The following is a 20,963-nucleotide window of genomic DNA, read 5'->3' as shown; positions in this document are numbered from 1 at the left end:
CCTGAATCAGCTCGAAGGAGTCATTCGAAAGCAGATTGTAAAAAATAAAACAAAGGTTGCCCGGAATCTGTTTAATTTATTTTTGGATTTAGCACATCCTCTTTGTCTCCCTTTTTTCATTTCTCTTTTCCTATCTTTAAATTAATATTTAAAGGAATTGTATGTCTTTCTGATCCTTAAACGGCCATGGAGCTTTTGTGGGAATTACTACCGGATTTTTTTTGTATTATGTATAGTTCATTATGAAACAGTCTTGTCTTATTGTAACACTCAGAAAGACACTAAACCTCGCTCAGGTACAGAGTCGGCAATGTTGACCCATAGCAGACTGGGTCTGGGGCTACTTTTTTGAAAGGGAAAAATGGCAGTCTTTTAGTTGAATTGTTGCTTAGTTCTTTTGTAAAGGATGGGCTTCTTTGAATTTACATAATTATTTCGAAGAGGAAAAAAAAACTTTTTGATATTTTGTACTTGTTGCATTAAAAATTCAGGTATTCTCGGAAATGTCCTTGACCAATAAGCTGAAATTCTCAATTGAGAGTTCATATTCCTTTGCAGGACGAATTTTAGGAAATGTCTTACTAGCATTGTGAATGTCGTGTGATCCTGTTGGCTCAGGAGCATACAAAAGGGGTTTGGTACCTGCCTCTCTGATGTCTTCAATATTATTCATTTTTTCAGTCATTTCTTGTTCAAATTATTGAATAATTTGTTTATTATTCCACCCCTTGAAAAAAATTATTTCCCTCGAATATAGAAGTACCTGAGCGGCTATTAAGACAGAAAGACCATTATTGTGTGCTTATATTTTGCATATATTCGCTCGTTTACTTTTTTTATGTTTTTCATGACCGGTTAAATTTAAAATTCATGTTTTTAAATTATTTTAACTTGTTTTACCTGTTTTTATGGCACTTGGTATTAACCAAGTGACATATAGCAATTGCAAATTCTGTCGGTCCCGGTTTTGCTACTTTAGGCACTTCCAGGTAAGCTAGGACGATGAAATTTGGCAGGCGTATCAGGGACCGGACCAGATTAAATTAGAAATAGTCGTTTTCCCGATTTGACCATCTGGGTGGGAGTGGGGGCCCGTTAATTCAGAAAAAATAGAAAAATTGAAGTATTTTTAACTTACAAACGGTTGATCAGATCTTAATGAAATTTGATGTTTGGAAGGATATCGTGTCTCAGAGCTGTTATTTTAAATCCCGACCGGATCTGGTGACATTGGGGGGGGAGTTGGGAGGGGGAAACCTAAGATCTTGGAAAACACTTAGAGTGGAGGGATCGGGATGAAGCTTGATGGGATAAATAAGCACAAGTCCTAGATACATGATTGACATAACCGGAATGGATCCACTCTCTTTGGGGTAGTTGGGGAGGGGGATTAATTTTGAAAAATTCGAAAAAATGAGGTATTTTTAACTTACGAACGGATGATCGGATTTCAATGAAATTTGATATTTAGAAGGATATCGTGTCTCAGAGCTCTTATTTTAAATCCCGACCAGATCTGGTGACATTGGGGGGGGGGGGTTGGGAGGGGGAAACCTAAAACTTGGAAAACACTTAGAGTGGAGGAATCGGGATGAAACTTGGTGGGAAAAATAAGCATAAGTCCTAGATACATGATTGACATAACCGCAACGGATCCGCTCTCTTTGGGGTAGTTGGGGGGGGGGTGATTCTGAAAAATTTGAAAAAATGAGGTATTTTTAACTTACGAACGGGTGATCGGATCTCAATGAAATTTGATATTTAGAAGGATATCGTGTCTCAGAGCTCTTATTTCAAGTCCCGATCGGATCTGGTGACATTGGGGGAGTTTGGGGCGGGGGAACCTAAAATCATGGAAAACGCTTAGATTGGAGGGATCGGGATGAAACTTGGTGGGAAAAATAAGCAGAAGTCTTAAATACGTGATTTACATAATTGGAACGGATCCGCTCTATTGGGGCCGGGGGTTAATTCTGAAAAATTAGAAAAAATGACGTATTTTTAACTTACGAAGGAGTAATCGGATCTTCATGAAACTTCATATTTAGAAGGACCTCGTAACTCAGATGTCTGATTTTAAATCTCAACCGGATCCAGCGTAATTGGGGGGGGGGGCAGTTGGGGGGAACCAGAAATCTTAGAAAATACTTAAAGCGGTGAAACCAGGATGAAACTGGATGGGGAGAATAAAAACCTGTCTAAGATACGTGACTGAAATAACTGGACCGGATCTGCTCTCTTTGGTGGAGTTGGGGGGGGGGGGGGGTAATTTTGAAAATTAAGGTATTTGTAACTTACGAAAGGGTGACCAGATCTTAATGAAGTTTGATATTTAGAAGGATCTTTTGCTTTAAAGCTCTAATTTTAAATTCCAACCAGATCCTGTGACATTGGGGGGAGTTGGAGGGAGAAACCGGAATTCTTGGAAAGCGTGAAAACTGGGGTATTTTTATCTTACGAATAGGTGATTGAATCTTAATGAAATTTGATATTTAGAAGGAATTCATGTCTCAAAGCTCTTATTTCAAATTATTTCAATCTTTTGACATTGGGGGGAGTTGGAGGGGGAAATCTTGGGAAACACTTGGAGTGGAGGAACCGGGATGAAGCTTGGTCGATAGAATAAGCAAATGTCCTTGATACGTGATTGACGGAACCATACTGGATTCGTTCTCTTTAGGGGAGTTGGGGGGAGGGGCTCAGTGATTTGGCGAGTTTGGTGCTTCTGGACGTGCTAGGACGATGAAAATTGGTAGGCGTGTCAGGGAGCTGCACAAATTGACTTGATAAAGCTGTTTTCCCAGATTCGACCATCTGGGGGGCTAAAGGGAGAGGAAAAATTAGAAAAAATTAGGTATTTATAACATACGAGTGGGTGATCGGATCTTAATGAATTTTGATATTTAGAAGGACATCGTGACTCAGAGCTCTTATTTTAAATCCTGACCGGCATTAAGCCTCTTATTTTCCTTTTAAATCAATCTATTGATTCATAGAATTTTGTTAGAGCTCATACCATATGAGCTCTTAGCTCTTGTTTAATTTTTAAAATATGTTCTCTTGATCTCTTTTTTTCTGTTTGTTGTTTTTCCCCGAAACTGGAAAACGACCTTTCGAGACTTTTGACAGAAATTTATCTTATTTCCTAAGCTCAAATTATTTATCTTTTCCATTTTGTTTGCAAGGATTAAACTTTGACAGTTAAATCGAAAGACACAATTGAACAAAAAAGTCAGTTGTATGCAATTTTTTTTCATCTTTTTCTTAAAAAAAAAAATTTGGCTGCATATAGTTTTTGGGTTATTATACCGGTATTTAAAAAATTAAAGTCTACAGCCGCTTTAATGGAAGGATTCCTCCAAAGAAATACTCGTAGAGATTGCAAGAAACTTTTATGTAAAAGTTTTTAAGGCAATTAAAGGAAATTATAAAAGTTTTGTAAATTCCGAGATTTTTTTTTCTTTTGGGGGGGGGGGGGGGGCTGAGATCTACTATTTGCGCCGTATTGTATTATTTTCGCACGCAATGCTCAGACATCATTTTTATTTATTTTGTTCATTAATACATTTTAACCAAACCTACACAATATTTTAGAGTAGGGGAGCCACCCGAGATGGTATGAACGTAGGTGATGCAGCAGCATCAGAGAAATGTGATGTCTGTTGTTTGAGGAGTGTTAAAGATATGAATGTGGGTTCTGACGAAAGGGAGTTGTAGGACACGTTAACAACAAATGCTTTTTCATCTCGACTGATAGAAGAGTAAAATTCTGGGGTCAATGCTTCCACTTTCCAGAATTTACCCTAAAGTTCAGCATTTTTAAACCTCGGCAAGATTAATGTCGGGACTTTTGAAAATCTGTTATTGGTCAAAATTTCAGAACTTTTCGGAATTTGGTTTAACTTATTGCTGACTTAGATACCGATTCGGTAATTAAAGGCAAATAATCATAATAGAAAATCAAAATATTGGTTGACTTTCTTTGTCCCTGATCTGAACCTCTTCTCCTGACATTTTGTGACGTTGAAGCTTCTAAAGACTTCTAAAAGCTGGGGCTCCAAAATGCAGTCTGTCTAATCCCCAAGTAAGTTTTTATTTGGCCAATTTGTTGGTTGAAACCCCAACAAGTGTGCAAATAAGTGAAGAAAAAATAAAATTCACAGTGTTTCTATAACCGTATATTTCAATATTTTGGTTTGTCTGAAGTCAAATTTCTTGTAAGGTGAAGATACTAACATTTTTAATCCGTATTTTGGAATTTTGAATCTAGGTACTTCGACGATATTGAATTCAGACGTACTGGCGATATAAGCTTAAAAAATATTTACCGAATTGTAAATCTTTAAGAGGCACTTGTGAATGCCGGTTATGACTTCCTCGGAAGTATGGCCTGGACATTTTTCGGTTTTCTGGGTACTCTGTTTGTGAATGTCCTTTGCCTAGCATGAAAGTAAGTCTTGGTAGGATTTTAGACTTTTAGAGTATAATTTTTGGGATTTGGGTTTGAGCTTCTGATGAAAAGCAAGTGGAAGCATTATTATAAATATTTTCCGACCCTATGCGGTGTATTTGAGTCGTCTGTAGTGGTGAGTTCAGCTAAGTTTTACGCATACAATGAGTGCTAACGAGAGAACAGAAGAATAGGCAAGATGTTTTTGTTTTGAATTTCTTTTGGTAACGCTTGAAATGCTTTATAGTGATTAGTTGTTGACGGGCATTCTTTCGATGAAGAGATAGATTACTAACAAGTATTGGGATTCAAAAACACTGAATACCTTGAATAGTTCTACTGAACAGTAAAAGAAAAAAGGTGGTATAGGTGAGAGAAAGTTTTGATGCAATTATGGTAAACATCCTTAAATCCTTGAAGATTTTCATGGAAGATGACCAAAGCAGAACATGATGCAATGGAGGGAGAGTGTCGTATGTGCTTCAGCCAACGCCGCGGTAATGTTCAAGTAATACCAGTGTTTTTCTAAAATAATAAATTGATAATCTTGTTAGTCTGGGATAAACCATGGTTTAACCGTGTATTGATTTTTTTTTCTAGGATAAAATGTGGCTTGTCCATGGTGGCAACCCTAGATGTCTGGATCACGATCCAGAGAGGCGGGAATTGTTCGTAGCAGCATGTGATACAAGAAGTGAAACCCAAAAGTGGAACTTTGAACATGTCAATCGAACAGCTTTAGCAAATTGGCACCATTCTGGTGTTGAACTGTAACACAGGGTTGGTGTATAATTGTACGTTAGGCTGTGTATTTGGCCTGTTGTTGTTTCTTTTATACTTAATTTTACTAGGATTTTGGTATGCCTCCTGCTGCCAGTGGTTCCACGGAGATTTGTTCTTTTGGAGATTTTTAGATTTGTTTATTTCGGTCATTACATTCTTATTTCTTTTAGATTCTTAATGCGAGTTTCTGCGAACCTTTTCGTATACCCCCAAGATTTGTATTGTTTTTTTTTGTTGATAGCTATTATTATTATTTTTCTCCACTGTTTCCTCCTATTATGAGTCTGTCGCGTTAAGAAGACAACTAGTCGCTGGATCAAATATGAAGTTATATTCACCAAGACCCGTTGAAATACAAAATCTATAACTTGGTGGACTCTAAATACAGACTTTCTTATGATAGGTACATTTAAATTAGTAAGTTTGCTTATTTAAAATCAGCAAAAAAATTAAGGATTAATTTTGTCTGATCGGGGATGGGTGAGATTACACTTTATTTGGGTTGTATATTTATTCCTGGATGTTTAATTCACCCAACGTACAAACTCTCCAAGCAAATCATTTCTGAGACCACACTGGCTACGCATGACAAAGCAAAGAAAAATAAATCGCAAAGAAGAAGGGTGATGAAAAGCAGTAAAACATTGATGGAAAATGTGCAACTATATCGATCGAGACCACCGCTCTACCGTCTTCAGTGCAGAATAAAAATAAAGACAAAAGTTTGAAGGACAATATAAAAATATCAAACCTTGAACTCTTTCTAGGTAACGCTGAAGGATTAACTGAATAAAAAATACGATACTGAATGGTATTTCAAACTTTTATTTTATGACAAGCTTTTATTTTCGTATAATCGATATTAAAAACATTTCAAAATCTATCTTACAGCGAATAATACAAAATCACAGATGCGTGACGAATAAGACTAAAAACCAAAGCGTCCTGGAATTCTTCTTGGAGATCCAACAACTTTTCCTGGAGTGAATATTTCTTTGCCCTTTCTAACCGCTGACTCTCTTTTTTCTTGTTCTTCATGAGGCATTCGAATTGACTCCTGAGCTAGCTTCATTTCTTCTTCCATTTGACTCATATGCTCTTGTGCTTGACTTCATTTCTGTACACAACCAACCCCAGATTCCTTTACAGAGTAAAGCATTAGCCTTAGTCTGGCAAGCCATGGGCCATCAGCGGCATTTAGGTTCTGCGCATGATTTTTTTTTTTAATGTCATCACTAGTTCATGATAGACAACATAATCAGTGGTATAGCCCATTCCAAACAATGCTGAAGTAGAGTACATGTGAAACGGCATTCCTGTCCTGCAGTTGACATATTCACTAAGAACCTTTAATCTAGCCGCTTGGTGAATTTATGCAGAACAAATGTATTTTCAAATTATGTCCCATTTTGTCCCACACGATACAATCGGTATTTTTGTTTTGTTTCCATGATTTCCTTCAGCTGAGCATGGACTTCTCGAACAAGGCGTGTAGCCTTTGCATGAACAAAGTGATCCATGCACCACGATGAAGAATAGCTCTGTGCTTGTCATTGATTATAGATATGGAATAAAGTAAATGTGATTTGACTCAGGTAGGTGAAATTTTTCTCTAATATTATCAGAATCTTCTTTTCTTGCTTTCAGCCTGAAAAATATGGATGGTACGTATAGCATGAACACAATGATCAAAACTACAGTCAGGGCTTGCTGATACAATCAGCATTTTAGACAAATAGGAATCAAGAGGAGTTTCAAGCATTTGTCTGCCCAAATCTGTTCGGTGATTCGTATTATTCAAGGCTCTAAGACCCATAATTAAAACATCTAATTAAGTGTATTGTCCTGAGGACTTGGGTCCATAAAGTGAAGGTGTAATAAGTCATCAACTCCAAGTGATTTGAGCAGGAGCACAACGTTAGCTAAATTTGTTCGCTGAATTTCTGGCACAGTTGTCAACAACTCATTTTTGTATTGGCGCTCAGTATAAAGCCTAAAGCCGATACCGGGTCCAATTCTTCCCTCTCACTCAGAGCGCTGGTTTGAATTGACCTGACTGATAGGATAAGTCTGAAGAGTATCTATACCAATCCTTGGGTTATACAAATTTTAGTTGTCAATATCCGCCGTCAACAACATTCATGGTGCTATCAACAGTAATTGAGGTCTCAGCGATATTTTGTAGCAACTACACGTTTTCGTATACCCTCGGCAGACTTCTGGAAAATTTTTGCTTGTAGGTCAGAAGGGAGTCGGGAGTAAGTGGGGAGAACTAATAGCTCGGGTGCTTCATCTATTTCAGCTAATCGTTCCGCCAAGACTTCACAAGCTATTTCTATTCCTTCTTGACCAGGCACGAATATAAGTATATCTCCAAGGTTTACAGTTTAATGTATCTGAATGGTTTGCTTGACGGCCGCATCTACATAGTCTTCAACGGAGTTTTTCGCAAAAAGTTACTCAACAAAAAAGGTCCTACGAGGAATATTGAAAGTTGGAACTTAACCAAAGAAATTGCGAAATTTTGATGCATTCGTGGTTGCTGATGTGACGATAAGCTTCAAATCTTGCGTGTGCTTCGTCCATAATTATGGCGCTGTAATGGTCCAAATCCAGTTCACTAAGGGATTCTCGTGATAGAATGTCATCTGTCATACATTTCATGGCTGTATCAGGTGAAGTGATACCTGTTGGAATAGAATACTTTACTTCTTTTCCCAGTTCCACATTCATTTCATTTGAAACACGTTTTGCAACACACATCCCTGAAACACGGCGAAGTTGAGTGCACCCTCCCATGTTGTACTTAGTTTAACCCTCTTCGTGCCGATACTGAGTCAATGGAGTCGTTTCCCCACTACCAGTTCCGCAAAAAGCTATAACTACTTGGTTCTCATTAATAACTTACAAATAAATCTTGGCTTATGGCGAAAATTGATAACTTTTGTATCTGCTGCTTCATCGTTTCCTTCTTCGCTAAATCGCTTGTTACTTAACTGTTTTTTTTCATATGTTGGTTTTTTAAGGCACTTGGTATTAACCAAGTGACATATAGCAATCGCAAATTCTGTAAGTCTGTCTGTCTGTCGGTCCCGGTTTTGCTACTTTAGGCACTTCCAGGTAAGCTAGGACGATGAAATCTGGCAGTCGTATCAGGGACCGGACCAGATTAAATTATAAATAGTCGTTTTCCCGATTTGACCATCTGGGGGGGAGTGGGGGGCCGGTTAATTCGAAAAAAATTGAAAAAATTAAGTATTTTTAACTTACGAACGGTTGATCAGATCTTAACGAAATTTGATGTTTGGAAGGATATCGTGTCTCAGAGCTGTTATTTTAAATCCCGACCGGATCTGGTGACATTGGGGAGGGGAGTTGGGAGGGGGAACCTAAAATCTTGGAAAACACTTAGAGTGGAGGGATCGGGATGAAACTTGGTGGGAAAAATAAGCACAAGTCCTAGATACATGATTGACATAAAAAATGAGGTATTTTTAACTTACGAACGGATGATCGGATCTCAATGAAATTTGATATTTAGAAGGATATCGTGTTTCAAAGCTCTTATTTTAAATCCTGACCGGATCTGGTGACATTGGGGGGAGTTTGGGGGGGAACCTAAAATCTTGGAAAACACTTAGAGTGGAGGGATCGGGATGAAACTTGGTGGGAAAAATAAGCACAAGTCCTAGATACATGATTGACATGACCGGAACGGATCTGCTCCCTCTGGGGTAGTTGGGGGGGGGGATTTTAATTCTAAAAAATAAAAAAATGAGGTATTTTTAACTTACGAACGGATGATCGGATCTCAATGAAATTTGATATTTAGAAGGATATCGTGTCTCAAAGCTCTTATTTTAAATCCTGACCGGATCTGGTGACATTGGGGGGGGGAGTTTGGGGGGAACCTAAAATCATTGAATACGCTTAGATTGGAGGGATCGGGATGAAACTGGGTGGGAAAAATAAGCAGAAGTCTTTGATACGTGATTGGCATAATTGGAACGGACTCGCTCCATTGGGGGGGGGGGGGTAATTCTGAAAAAATTAGAGAAAATGACGCATTTTTAACTTACGTAGGAGTGATCGGATCTTCATGAAACTTTATATTTAGAAGGACCTCGTAACTCAGAAATCTTATTTTAAATCTCAACCGGATCCAGCGTCTCTGGGGGGGGGGGAAATCTTAGAAAATACTCAAAGCGGATAGATCAGGATGAAACTGGATGGGAAGAATAAAAACCTGTCTAAGATACGTGACTGACATAACCGGACTGGATCTACTCTCTTTGGTGGAGGGGGGGGGGGGGTAATTCGGAAAAATTAGGTATTTGTAACTTACGAATGGGTGACCAGATCTTAATGAAATTTGATATTTAGAAGGATCTTGTACTTTAAAGCTCTAATTTTAAATTCCGACCAGATCCTGTGACATTGGGGGGAGTTGGAGGGGGAAACCGAAATTCTGTGAAAACGTGAAAATTGGGGTATTTTTATCTTACGAATAGGTGATCGGATCTTAATGAAACTTGATATATATAGAAAGATCTTATGTCTCAGATGCTCCATTTTCGACTCGAATTGGATCCGGGGACATAGGGGGCTGGAGGAGGGAAACATAAATCTTGGAAAACGCTTAGAGTGGAGAGATCGGGATGAAACTTGATGGGAAGAATAAGCACTAGTTCTATATACGTGATTGACAAAATTGGAATGGATCCGTTCTCTTTGGAAGAGCTGGGGGGTGTTAATTTGGAAAAATTGAGGTATTTTTAACTTAAGAACGGGTGACCGGATCTTAAGGAAACCTGATATTCATGTCTCAGAGCTCTTATTTCAAATCCCGACCAGATCTGTTGACATTGGGGGGAGTTGGATGGGGAAATCGGAAATCTTGGAAAACGCTTAGAATGAAAGAATCGGGATGAAGCTTGGTTGGTAGAATAAGCAAATGTCATTGATACGTGATTGACGTAACCGTACTGGATTCGCTCTCTTTGGGGGATTTGGGGGGAGGGGTTCAGTGATTTGGCGAGTTTGGTGCTTCTAGACGTGCTAGGACGATGAAAATTGGTAGGCATTTCAGGGAGCTGCACAAATTGACTTGATAAAGTCGTTTTCCCAGATTCGAACGTCTGGGGGTCTAAAGGGAGAGGAAAAATTAGAAAAAATGAGGTATTTATAACTTACGAATGGGTGATCGGATCTTAATGAATTTTGATATTTAGAAGGACATCGTGACTCAGAGCTTTTATTTTAAATCCTGACCGGCATTAAGCCTCTGATTTTCCTTTTAAATCAATCTATTGATTCTTAGAATTTTGTTAGAGCTCATACCATATGAGGTCTTGGCTCTTAGCTCTTCTTGCCTCGTCACAAGTGCCATATGAGCTCTTAGCTCTTGTTTTCATAGGTTTTTCATTGGCTTTACTTGTAATTTTGCTCATCTTCACCAAAGCCCCTTTTTCTTTCCCTTTCTTAGCACCTAAAATGTTTCCAAATGTTGTTCCAGCTAATTTCCAATGCTTTTTCTGAGTTTTCCTGCTTTCTTTTTGCTCCCGATAGACCTAAACTACCGCCGATCTTTTTCTTGCAACCACAGCCATATCTGATATGGGTCCTTACTGAGATAACGGATTGTGGCTGTGAATGTATTTTGTTTCCTTCGTTTGAAAATTTCCAATATTTGATAGTTTCCCGAGTTCTGATCAACTCTTAGGCATTTTATCAAATAAGTGATTTTATAATCCACCATATCTGTTGTTTAAAATCAGAGTTAAATCATTAGTTCTGTAGATAAAAAAAAAGAAGTTACTCATAAGTTACCATTTTCTTCATTCAAAATGTAACATTTTTTTCAAATAAGGTGTTCAGAACTTCAAAACAGCATGTACAATTCTTGGGGTGTCTGTCCGAACATATGCAGGGTTCTAATTTGAGTTGATGGGGTTGGGATTAAAGGGAAAAGAGGGATTAAACTATGATAGGGCTGGGTCAGATCTAGGAGGCAAGCGCCCTGTGTGGTATGCCCCGAGGGCGGCAAAACATGCTAAAGTTTTAATATTTATGGGTAAAAACAATACTGATGGTATAGCAAGGGGCGGCAAAGTCTAAATTTGCCCCCTCCCGAGAAAAAACCTAACTCTAGCTCTGTGGTCTTTTTTTATCTTTGGAAAAGCGTATATCTTACGTTTCATACTTCGGGGAGTATAGGAGGAGCTGAAACGCACTGATAGCCATACTTTGATCTTATTCATTGGCTTTATTCCTTTTTGTTAATGTAGGCTCTGTTGAAAATTAGCAAAAATTCTGTCCATCAACAAAAAGCTGCCAGACTTTCGCTGAAAGTTTCCCAGCTTCGTGAGTGGAGACATGCGTAACAAGAAGAGACCATACCTTTCACATTATAAATAAATAAATAAAAAATGTAGATTCTGGAAAATAGCTGCTTTTAATTGATTCGCTTTTATAGATGCAGCAGTTGTGCAACGTTTTTTCTAGAAACGATCTAGTGAGTAATTTCCTTCCAACACTATTTTTTAGAAGTCTACAAATATAGCGAAATGCCAATATTCAGTTTATTTGAAATAGTTTCGTAGATATGTATCGCATAAGCTGCCAAACAATAATTTTTATTCGTTTTAAGTTCCACATTCAGTCTTTAATTCAAGACCGTATCCGGGAAAGTGGCAGGGTAGGAAGTTTGACCCCTTAAAATATTTATCCGGCTCGTAAAAATGTACAAATTGCATATAAACAATTTTTTGATGCAACTTTTAGAGTTTTTTTTTAACCCTTCCCCCTCCTAAAAAAAATACTGGATACGTCTCTGCTTTATTTCCATAAAAAAACCTCTTTGCAACAATCAACATTACTTGCTATGAATTGTTGATAAAAAACCGTCGCTGTGCAAAGCCAAGAAAATAGCAGATTTTTGCTGTAGCATAGCCCGAGGAGGCTGGTTCAAACTTGTCAAAAAACGTTAATAGTTTTGTTAAAGCAGGTTATTTGGCAGATCAGACTCCTACCTTTCAGAAACCAGTAATCTCCTAAAAGGTACAATAATACTGTATGGTGTGATTAAAAATGCTGCCAGTAAAATATTTGGAGCCCAATTTGCTAAGACAAGGTTTCATTGACTTTATTTTTAGATAGATGAAGATTTGTTAATATTTAATTAAGCATGCATTAGGCATATTGTTTTAATTCCCTCAATTCTCCTAGGCCTGTAAAGAAAAGGGATAAGATAAGATCCAATAAAGCCCTAAACAAATAAGAAATTATATAGATTAAAACATCAAAAAAAAAGAATTTATTCTGATCTCTCGGTAAAAACTTGGTATTAGTTTTTTGAGAGCTTTGAGCAATTATTTTCCTTACTTTAACATTTGTTTCATATTTTATTATTTTCTAGGATCTATGGATCGAGGGTCTTAAGGGCCCAGGTTTTAGAGTCTTAAGAGATTATTTTTCATGTTTTAATATTTTTTAGTATTTTTCATCATTTTCCCGGATTTATTATCTCACGGGCATGAAAAAATTCAACCTGGAGAGCAGAGTGGCGCAGTGATACCGTTTATATACACATTTTGGGACAATTTGACCATGGGTAATCTAGCTTTTGAGGGCTTTAAGCAATTATTTTCCATATTCAATATTTTTGTCATGTTTTTAATCATTTCTAGCGCTTATGAGTTGAGGTTTTGAGAGTTTTAAGAGATTATTTTCCATGTTTTAATATTTTTTCATCATTTTCCTGGGTTTAATAGATCCAAGGCATGAAAGAATTCAACCTCGAGAGCAGAGTGGCACAGTGGTAGACAGTGATACCACTTACAGAACAGAAATAATTCATACAAAATAGAACAACGTTCTAACAAAATCCAAAATACTGCTTACAAAACGAAGATTATTCTTAAAAAATGCGAAAATACTTGACACAAAATCTAAAATAGTTCTAGCAGAATAAAAAACAGCTGCTGCATAATACAAAATACTTGCTACAAAAGACAAAATTCTAACAATATCAAAAACGGTTCTTAAAGAATATAAAAAAGTTCAAAGGAAATCCAGAATAGTTCTTACAAAACAAATATAATTCTTACAAAATACAAAAAGTTTCAATAAAATCCAAAATATTTGCTTAAAAAACTGAAATTATTCGCACAAAATACAAAAATACTTTGCACAAATCCAAAATAGTTTTAAAAGAATAAAAAATAATTGTTGCAAAATACAAAATACTTGTTCTTACAAAATACAAAAAAAAAATCCAAAATAGTTCTTACAAAACAAAAATAATTTTTACAGAATAGAACAAGCTTTAAACGAATCCAAAATTGCTCTTACAAAACAGATATTACAAGATACAAAATACCTTACACAAATCCAAAATAGTTCTAACAGAGCTGTAAACTACAAAATAATTGCTTCAAAACACAAACATTCTAACAACATCCAAAATAGTTCTTATAAAATACAAAAAGTTCAGACAAAGTCCAAAGTTTTTCTTAAAAAACAAAAATAGTTCTTACAAAATGTAAAGAGTTCTAACAAAATCCAAAATACTTCTTACAAAAATCATTTATTTTATTTTTTATTTTTTAAAGAATTTAAGAATTTTTAACTATTTTTTAAGAGCTTATTTATGTTTTGTAAGTGGTATCACTGTCTATCACTCTACCTCTATGCTCTTGGGATTGAATTGTTTCATGCCTTGAATCTGTTAAACCCGAGAAAATGATGAAAAATATGAAAACAAATTAAATATGTAAAATAATCTCTTAAAACCTCGACCCATAAGCGCTAGAAAATATTAAAAATAAGCAACAAATATTAAATACGGAAAATCGTTGCTTAAAGCCCTCAGAAGCTCCTATACTTTTAGTCAAAATTGTCCAAAAATGTGTTTGAAAACCGAATCCCCTCACCACTCTACTCTAAAGGTTGAATCTTTTCATGCACTGGATCTAATAAACCCGGGGAAATGCTGAAAAAATATTTGCCCTAGATCTATTAAACTAGGGAAAATAATGAAAAAAAAAATATATGGAAAATAATCTTTTAAAAATCTAAAAAAAATCCACCCATAAACCCTAGTAAACATTAAAAATATGAAACAAATGTAAAAAGTGGAAAACAATCGCTGAAAAGTCTCAATAGTTAGTATGCTCTTAGTCAAAATTGCCCCTAGATTTGTGTGAAAACGGTATTGCTGTGCCCCTCTGCTCTGGAGGTTGAATTTTTTCTTGCTTACATCTATTAAACCAGGGCCAATGAAAAAATATTAAAAGGTGGAAAATAATCTACTAAAACTCCCGAAGCCTCGGCTCATAAGTCCTAGAAAATATACAATTATGAACCAAATGTTAAAAGATGGGAAATGATTGATTAAATGCCTCAAAAGCTAGAGTGTCCGTAGTCAAAATGGCCCTCAGATGTGTGTGAAAACGCTATCACTGTGCCACTCTGCTCTCGAGGTTGAATATTTTCATACCCTGGATCTACTAAACCCTGGAAAATATTGAAAAATACGACACATCTATTAAAATACGGAAAGTAATCTCTTAAAACTCTCAAAGCCTCGATCCATAAGCCCTGGAAAATATTAAAAATATGAAGCAAACATTAAAATATGGAAAATAATTCCTTAAATGCCCTCAAAAGCTAATATGGACTTGCTTTAAATGCCCCTCCCCCAGATATGTGTGGAAACTGTATCGCTGCGCCACTCTACTCTCGAGGTTGAATGTTTTTATGACCTGGATCCATTAAACCAGGGAAGATAATGGAAAAAAATATGAAAAATATATTAAAATATGAAAAATAATTTCCTCAAAAATCTCAAAACCTCGGCCCATAGACCTTAGAAAATATCAAAATATGAAAAAATGTTAAAACATGGAAAATAATTCCTTAAGACTCTTAAAAGCTAGTATGTCCTGGATCTATTAAACCCGGGGAAAATAATGAAAAATATATTAAAATATGAAAAGTAGTCTCTTAAACTCTCAAAGCCTCGACCCATAAGCCCTGGAAAATATTAAAAATATGAAGCAAACGTTAAAATATGGAAAATAATTGCTTAAATGCCTTCAAAAGCTAGGATGTACCAAAGAAGTGGAAAGCAAAACAGCTTCGTTAAATTTGGGTGCTCTACAAGCCTACTTTTGTGCTATTGGGTCTTGAATATAGAAAGGTTGCCGAGAATTTGAACTGATTTGATATTCAAATGTTCAACATAATTTAAAAAACTTAAGTCTCAAGTAGCAAGGAATGGCTTTTGCTTTTAAAGAAGATGGTATCACTTTACGCGTATGAAAGACGAAAAGTTGCTATCTATTGGATTTCTGGGCGTAATGGAATTTGTAGAAACTAATCAGCACAAGGAGCAATTAGAGCTACCAAAGAATCAGTTAAAGAGGGTACCTTTTTGAAACAGTATCTCGAGAATTTTTGTTTTTTTTGTTCGCCTTGGCCAGACACTAAAATGTTTTCAAAAAGTTAAGTGACCAGGTGGCTAGGGGTGACTTCTCCGGGACTCCCTTCCCGGTTCAGCCTAGTGTTTAGCACTCATCGACAATAAATTATGCTTTTACTCTTGCTTTAATAATTTCTAAATTTACCCCTTTTCCGTTTTGTTGGTCGTCTTCTCGAATCACACATCTGGCTGAAGGGGTAAAAATTAAAAAGGTGGGATAGCCATATTCTATTAAGAGCCTGCCAATTTATTTCTTGGTAAAATACCCAGAAATGTTCATTGTTATCCTTTAACTTTAAGCCATCAGTCTTAGTCTCTTATTCAATCTGCATTCGTGTCCAGATGCTTTTTATTGGCCATTTTGAACTTTTAACCACTTACTATCGTGTCTATCTTTACTTGCAAAATGAACCTAAGTGAGCTGGGCTAACTAGATTCACATCTATCTTTAGCATCTTCCTAAGGAGGTCAAGGAGGAAGCTAGCCGCAATCAAAGATTTGTATCCAATTTTACAGACAGATACTGAACGGGTTTAAGACTGTTAGTTTTTGTTCATTTTAAGTTTCAACTTCGTCCTTCCGTTCATCGGAAACTTTGTTGTTGTTTTTTTTTTTGCTGTTTATTATTCAAACAAGCTACGAATAGCGAAGATTATTTTAAAAAAAAGTAAACAAAACGAACAGAATAAGGGTGCTGAGAAAAATTAAGTTTCTAGAAAAGGGCACCAGAAAAAATAAAATACTTCCAAAATAAATGCTAGAAAATGTAGGAAGAACAATCGCTTTTCGCATATGATGTCATATTTGAGTGATTCTGCTACTTGATTCTCTGATATATATAATAAAATCTGATAAGTTCGGAAGTTTAAATATATAGAATTTTGTTTGAAAATTTAAGAGACTGCAAATAATGCCTACTTGTTGAAGGTTACGGCTCATAGAATACATGCCTCTTCACCAGCCGTCATAGCCTTAATGTCTAAAGAAAAACATCTACTACTGAAAAATAGCCTTTCCCCGCTTTAAAATCCTTTTTGTTTCGAATGTCAAATGGGGTGTTTTAGATTTTATGGATATTTTGTTGAGAATAAGTGAAGAGAAAATTTTTTCTCATCCTTGATATGATTTTAATTGTTTTAGTTTGACCCTTTCTTATTCCAGTATATTTCTGGGGATCTCATTATTTACATTTTCATTTTATATCAGAACACATTTTCTTATTTCTTTTGCGCTGTAAAAATAAAGAAAATTTTCTCTGTACTCCTATTACATGTTGACAATTCTATTTTACTTCTTTTATTTCTTTTTTATCATTCCTTTTCTTTTTATCTCCTTTAGAATGTTATTTCTATCTTTTGTTGCCTTTCTTCTTTTTCTATTGCTTTTCTTTCTTCACTTCCTTTTATCTTGTTTTACTTTCTTAGATCTATTCAAAGAAATTTTATTTCTTTTGACCTTCTTCCTTATCTCTTTTTCTATTCTTTCTTTTCTTCTCCTTTCTTTAGTTATTCTTATTTCTTTTTTCCTTTGTTTTCTTACACTTTTTATTTATTTTTTCCTTCATTTTTCTTCTTTTCATCCCTATTCTTTTTTAATTTACTGTTCCCTTTCTTTTACTTTACATTAGTTCTCTTTCTTTTCTGAGGAACATATATTTCTACCACCTAAATCGACCACGATTTTCATCCCCTTAGATCCCCATATTTTTTGGAACATGACTGAAAACCTTACAGGTCCTCTGGTTTGAGCAACGAGGAAAATCACTTTTGAATGGATATCACTAATATATCCTCTTTTTTTCACTGCTAGTGGGGCACTGAAACATCATAGAGCTATTAAAGGACTCAACTGAAAATAAAAAATCGGGATTGGGATAAAATTAGCCGCCCACTTTTTATAGACAGTTCAGATCAAATTCTGCAAAAAAGTCTAGCAAAAAATTCTCGTCTTCCGCTCAGTTTTTGGCGTGAAATGTGGAACCACAACCAAAGTTGTTGTGCCTTTGTTATTGGATATTTATTGTGCACAAATTTGTCAGTGTATTAAAGGCAGAAAAAATAACTTTTCCACTGGCCCGTCTTCCTCTTGGTATCGTCCCAAAATCTGGCTAAGTAAAGCTGTAGTTCCAGTTTTGGAAAGAGCGCGGTCAACCAAGATGTGGTATACTGAATCAAATTCGTCAAATGTTTTGCAGCAAAAGTGAATATAATTATGCACATTGAGTACAAGATGGATTAAATGCATCGGTTAAATATATTGAAGACAATGATCTGAATCCACTCCTCACTCTAGGGAATCAATAGGCGACGGAGGGGGTACTCGAAGTAGAAAGAATCTCATTCTTTGGCTTCGTTAGTTAGTCTGTAATCAGCAGTGAGAGTGTCAAAATTAAAATAGGAATGAATTTGAGAGACAAAAGATCATGTGGAATCTTGTGACTTTGGAAAAATGTTTGAATATTTTTCAGCATGAAAAATGATGTTTAAAAAGTTATCGGTTCAGAAAAGAAATTATCTCAGACTGCTCAACGATATCATGAAAGATGAGTCTTCAGCTTTGGATTATTGTATGATGCTTATGCGTCGCGGGCCAAACACATTTACTCAATTTATTGACATACTAATCGAAACAAAACAAAATGATATTGTGAATTTGCTTTTGAACACTACCTAGACATTCAAGTTTTTCTATGTTGATTTAATATTCTATCCGAACGATTTTTCAGCCTCTGTTTTTCATAACAACAATAAATGAATCAACAATTTAAAAAAAACCTGTCCAAATAGGTTTAATTGATTTTGAAGTCTGATGTCATTTTATTACTCCTGCTCTCTCTCTCTCTCTATCTCTCCCTAGAAGTAAAAAGAACAATCCTAGTCTCTATTTAGCAGTGACAGAGTCAACAGTAAAAAAATGTTCTACTCATGTCCAATATGTTTGCATACATTGGGCAGCTGGTCATCCTGTGAGAGCTTCACTATTGTTGATGACTATGACGAAAAGTGTAGATTATGCAATTCATATGTATTGCATAGAGGATATGCAGTGCAAATTAAAGACTCTTGTCTTGAATAGGGTTGTGACTCTCACACTGAAGATTTCATATGCTCCGCTTGTTACTAAAAATAAATAGAAAAATACTTACCCCAATATGATTGGAAAAAACCTATACGTCATTTCAGTTTATTTTTAATACACTGGTATCGTTGTGGTTTTAAATTGTTTTGGGAGGAAGAACCTGGTCTACGCTTTAATTGTTGGAAAAACAAAGGAGTATGGTTTGTTATTGAACATACGTCATCGCTGCGAAGACAATGGCTACTATGATTATAAGCCTATTGATTTTTATTTGGTTGTTACAGAAAGTGATTCTTCATACGAGAATACCGTATCTGATAACGCTTGAAATAGGCAAAATGAAACATGTGAATTTTACAAAATGAACCAAAAGATCGCATTACATTGTAGAAAATGTGACCCTGACTTTGCACGCCAAGATCAGTTCAAGTTGATCCCCAATGATCTGCCATCACAACTCGTCGGTGATGACCACCGACGCGTAGAAGAAGAAATTTAAAAGATAAAGACTTTCATTGTGTATGCATCTTTTATTAATAAACAAATTTACAAACATTATTAAAACACTTTATTCTTAGGGCACCAAAATCAATACTATTCAGGTAAGACAGGGTATTTTCCACTATGAAGTCATTCAATCGAGGATTGTCTACATAAATGCTGAGAAATTGACTGTAAGTATAGCAACGACATCGAAATATAGAATATGGTAGTGCATAAAAACCACAGCTTTTGGTCGATAAATCTTCTACTCGCTTCCGATGTTCAATAATAGATTTTCCACTTCGCTCAAGGAAATGTTTGATGTGAGGCGTCCAGAATGCTCAAGATTGATCAAACACCCGTCTTTACACTCGATGGGCTACAAACAATAATGATAATGCTATCGACAGCGTCATGAATGTGCTCAAGGAAATTCGAGGTATACAATACATTTTGAATTTGGACATGTACAGATTCAAGTTGAATACATTGATTATTTGATTTGTGGTCATGATGCCAAATCTAATAGAGCACTACCATCATGCCCAATGGTAATGGTAATTTCCCAATAGGTTTCAAATTGATTTAGTGAGATTAATGCTATGGCTGGGTAAAGGTACACTCTAAACGTACGGTAACCGTTCGGACACCACTCATGTCTTGAGTACAATGATACCATGAGTTTTTGCAAACATTGTATTGGTTATACCATTTTCCAATAGTTGTGAATCTTGATCTAGGGATTGCATTGTCAATTGATATAGGTCCTGCATTATTTATCAAAAGATAGATTGTAGAATGGAATTTCATTTACTTCACACGCAAGAAAGGAAAGTCCGGACATTCCAAATTTGTGTGGGGAATTAGTCCATGTTCCTACAGCACTAGCACTTTTTACAAACGCCAAAGCATGTTTTGAATGAATTTCACCATTCGTAAATGAAGAGTCAGTGTAAGTACGTGAGCCCGTGGCCATACGACGTTGATTCGTCATTATGTGAGGAACGAGCAGCTTGATATTATGTCCACTGACTTCTAGTTTTTCAATTGCCAAAGCAACAGAACTCATAACCTGATGTGTTCGTACATGAAGTATTGCTAAAGTGAGAGAGATTGTTGTATCAGGCGCGTCCGGCAAGTACATTTCGCAAAACAAAAGTGGACGGTGCCATGTAACTTTATGTCAATCTTCATATAGGGAGGCAACCATTTGGGTATAATTAAACGTTTCATGATTTATTTTCCCAAAATTGTAAATCACTAGTTGTCACCTCTCGAAGTATATTGGTAGAGTCAGTGTCCGTTTTATATTCATATCCAATGGCAAAGTCCCTCAATTTCTAATAGAACTTTGGAGTCATCAACATAAATAGTATGTAACTTGCAGTAGTTTGTAAGATTGTTGTTAGTGCTCAATAATGTTTCATTTATGTAGTCACTGATTTGTCTAAACTAAGTGTGTAGTACAAAACATTCATATGATAACCCCTCTGCAGCACTTGGGTTTCGACTGTTGGATTATTTTTTTTTTACTATTACATGCAAAATCTATAAAATTGGAAGTCAGATCCATGAAATAGTCTTCACTGGAATAAATTTGAAAATGAATGCTTTCAGAGAGCGGTTGTTGTAGGTAAAATTGTTCATAGTAACCATGTTTAACACTCACATCAACATTTTCTGCAT

At 35.9% G+C, this 20,963-nt stretch overlaps 1 protein-coding gene and 1 pseudogene across 1 annotated transcript in view; one reads left to right on the top strand and one right to left on the bottom strand.

Annotated features, from left to right (window-relative positions):
- The window catches only part of LOC136037919 (putative polypeptide N-acetylgalactosaminyltransferase 10), a 53,960-nt gene extending 48,558 nt beyond the window's left edge, over positions 1–5,402 (top strand). Inside the window, exon 11 of the mRNA XM_065720779.1 lies at positions 5,051–5,402. Coding sequence (XP_065576851.1) covers positions 5,051–5,224 — 174 coding nt within the window. The 3' untranslated portion in view covers positions 5,225–5,402. The remainder of the gene's footprint in view (positions 1–5,050) is intronic.
- Positions 5,403–6,023: 621 nt separating this feature from the next.
- LOC136034503 (pre-mRNA-splicing factor ATP-dependent RNA helicase PRP16-like) lies at positions 6,024–20,421 on the bottom strand (annotated as a pseudogene).
- Between the last annotated feature and the right edge of the window lie 542 nt (positions 20,422–20,963).

Source organism: Artemia franciscana, chromosome 2 (assembly GCF_032884065.1).
Source record: "Artemia franciscana chromosome 2, ASM3288406v1, whole genome shotgun sequence".
Taxonomy (NCBI): Eukaryota; Metazoa; Arthropoda; class Branchiopoda; order Anostraca; family Artemiidae; genus Artemia; species Artemia franciscana.
The sequence above is the reverse complement of the archived record's forward strand: the minus strand, read 5'-3'. Positions and strand labels throughout refer to the sequence as shown.